Source organism: Oryzias melastigma, linkage group LG21, assembly GCF_002922805.2.
Source record: "Oryzias melastigma strain HK-1 linkage group LG21, ASM292280v2, whole genome shotgun sequence".
Classification (NCBI taxonomy): domain Eukaryota; kingdom Metazoa; phylum Chordata; class Actinopteri; order Beloniformes; family Adrianichthyidae; genus Oryzias; species Oryzias melastigma.
Genome location: NC_050532.1, coordinates 1670766 through 1674280, shown reverse-complemented (window position 1 = coordinate 1674280; position 3515 = coordinate 1670766). Strand labels below are relative to the sequence as shown.

General features: G+C 38.5%; 1 protein-coding gene across 1 annotated transcript in view; it reads right to left on the bottom strand.

Moving 5' to 3' along the window:
* f5 (coagulation factor V) overlaps nt 1-3515 on the bottom strand; it is a 28445-nt gene that overhangs the window by 21228 nt on the left and 3702 nt on the right. The window contains exon 3 of the mRNA XM_024286186.2: nt 2416-2538. Coding sequence (XP_024141954.1) covers nt 2416-2538 — 123 coding nt within the window. The remainder of the gene's footprint in view (nt 1-2415; nt 2539-3515) is intronic.

The window sequence follows — 3515 nt, the reverse complement described above, 5'->3', positions numbered from 1 at the left end:
TTAAAGCCCCATTTATAGAGGTCAACAGCCAAAAAAAGTTGATTTAAGGTTTGGTTACCCCTAAAGAAAGAAGTTTGCTAACTAACTTGGATTTGTTCTTGTCCAACTTCTTACCAGCTTTCAAGTTTTAAAACACTTTGATTCGTACAATCTGTCGTAGCAACCATGTGCTGGTTTTTGAAGACATTTGTTGAGCTGATCATGGGTGATTGTTATGGATTGTGGTTTCTATCTTTGAAGCTACATTTATGACCCCCTCAGTAACACATGCTCAAGTGGCCACATCCATGAAAAGTGGAGGTAAACATGCATATATGTACATTTCATCAGGGTGCAGCACAGTTGGATGCACATTGAAAGGTAAACCAGGTCACACTTTTACAAGTGATGTATGCCTTTGGATTCATGGAAGTCCCAATTGCTTAAAAACTAGTCAAGACGGAGAAATTAATTATGACCCCAAGTCTACCTCAAAAATTAGAATAGAGCTGTGGAAGAAAATGTCTGGAGCAAGATTTGTAAGATTGACACAACTTTGGCATTAAGCACCAAACCTCTTCCACGTGGCGGACAAACGCACGTTCAAGAATGTGCATTTAGTGAACGTGAACACTTGACACATGCCCGGTGTGTCTGCAGCTTCACACTCAAACTCAATCAAAATGACCAAAAAAAGACTATTGCATCATAACTGAAACTGTTTGACACGGAGAATGAGACTAAAACATTTCCTCACAGATATAGAGCTTCTAGAACGATGTGACGGTCGGGAACGAATCTAGTAGTGGCCTGATCTGAGGAGGAGAGTTTCTGTGCACGTTTGTGTACATATGTTAATATGAGACAGATCAAGGTCAGTGAGGCCGGCCAAAGCTAGTCTTTGAACTGTACCACCCTGCCTGCTCTGCTTACTGTCAGCTGTCTTTATCTTCTGATTGACTTAGCACATCCGGTCTGACTCATGTTTCGTCAATCAGCGAAGGATCATCGGATTCCACTAATCAGCAGCAAACACCACACAGGATAAGTACAGGCTGGGTTTTGGCTCTTGAGGGTCAGAGGTGACCAGTCCCGGATTAGAACTGATTTTATTTAAAGATTTATTTCCGTCATTTGAGTGGATCTCCATCTCCTAGTAAAGGAAAGCAACAAAGTGCTTATTCAAAAGAAAACTTTGTTATCCTACTATTAAAGCTTGCAGCTGAAAATAATTCACAGGAGTAGACTGTTCCAGGAAAATCTTCAGCTTTAATCACTAAATACAGTCACTAATGTTTGCACTATTGACTTATATGAGTGTGATGTCACCCATAGGACATGACTTACACTTTCAACCAAATGAAATCAAATCAGTTGCCATTTTTTTGCAATATGGAGGTTGCCATGTTTTCTTTTTTTTTTTTTTTACTCAGTCATCTTGTTTCCAGTAAGCAGCGATTGGTCAGAGATCGAGCTTGAATCATTGTTTCTATGGCAACCACTCCCCCCAATCAGAAGTGAGCTTGTTGGAAGGCCACACCCCCTCCACTGAAAGCGGGCTCAGGAGAACCTGTCAATCAAACGTTTTGAACGTTCGACGTGAGACCACAAACTTTTATTGCTTCATCTGATTGGCCAGTTTATGACTTGCAATAAAGAAAAAATATGAATAAAAAAGATTAATGGAAACATTTTTTTTTTTTTTAAAAAGGTATCAGAGCAAGAATGTTTATTCTATATATATTTATAATAATATATGTTTTGGCTTCTTGGTACCAGCGGGTACTTCCTGTTTGGAACAACAAGGAGGAGGAGTCACCCTCTCCAGTTCTCAAATACAGGCAATAGTTTGCCCTGGTAAACATATTGTTTTTCCTCTCTGGCCATAGATAAGTTATTTTCTTGGCTTCATGCAATGCCCCTCTGGTAAGGACTTGATGATTTTTATTTTATCTAGAAAGGATGCTTCCCCTGGAAATATGTAAAAATACATAAAATCATTATTTTAATGATCCCATAATTCAATTATCTTTTTTTAGTCAAATAAGATCACATTGCACTATAAATTCTGAGAAGATAAGTGACTAACAACATCTCTATAATGAAATAAAATTAAAAAATTCTTAATAACTACTTTACAAATTCCAATTCTTATTAAAGTTGTATTTGAGCTAAAGAGCCTCGAGACTCAACTTCCAAAATCCATTAAAGCCACTCCTTACACACTGAGATAAATATTTTGAAAGCCTTAGCAATACTTCCCGTTGGACTTCAGAACGTTTTGCTTTGGTAACTCGTCTGTCCTGGTTAATCTTTCAGAGAAAGACAAACAAAGTTGTTTGTTGTAGAATAAAGAACATCATGAGCACGCACACACCGTGACCCCAACAGGCCGTGCTGAAGCAGTTTTCATAGTTTTGATCGAGAGTTACTTACCTTCAGATTGTTTCCCATAAACCACGCCGTGGGAGTGGAGGCTGTATATACCACTGGCCATGTTTCTGAAAGTGACGACAATCGTCTCTCCCTCCTCAGCCCGCAGCGTTGGTCCAAGTAAGCCTGTGGAGACGTTTATTTGAAAGTAACTATCTATCATGTCTTATAGCAGGGGTGTTAAACGTGATCACACAAGGGCCCAAAATCTAAAACACACCTTAGCTCGCGGGCCAAACAAATAAATATGTATTGAACGCTCTAAAACTAAATCTTTAAGACTTTAAAACTGTAGCTTTTTAACATAATTATGAGCTAGATATACCTGCAATAATGCTAGTGTGAATGCCGTAATCTGAATTTAGTTGCTGAAGATGCTGAAATTAATAGCTAATAACGCTGAAGCTGATATCACTGTAGCTGATAGCTAAAAACCTGGAAGTGGATAGCTGAAAACGCTGAAGCTGATAACTGAAAACTGTAAAGCAAATAGCTGAAAATGCAGAAGGTGATAGCTGAAAACTTGAAAGCAAATAGCTGAAAACAGTGAAGCTGATAGCTGAAAATGCTGAAGCTGATAGCTGAAATCGCTGAAGTTGATAGCTGATAACTGTAAAGCAAATAGCTGAAAACGCTAAAGCTGATAGCTGAAAATGCTGAGGCTGAGAGCTGAAAACTGTAAAGCAAATAGCTGAAAAGAGTGAAGCTGATAGCCTTAAAATGCTGAAGCTGATAGCTGAAAATGCTGAGGCTGATAGCTTAAACTGTAAAGCAAATAGCTGAAAAGAGTGAATCTGATAGCCTTAAAATGCTGAAGCTGAAAATGCTGAAGCTGATAGCTGAAAACTGTAAAGCAAATAGCTGATAACGCTAAAGCTGATAGCTGAAAATGCTGAGGCTGATAGCTTAAACTGTAAAGCAAATAGCTGAAAAGAGTGAATCTGATAGCCTTAAAATGCTGAAGCTGAAAATGCTGAGGCTGATAGCTGAAAACTGTAAAGCAAATAGCTGATAACGCTAAAGCTGATAGCTGAAAATGCTGAGGCTGATAGCTTAAACTGTAAAGCAAATAGCTGAAAAGAGTGAATCTGATAGCCTTAAAA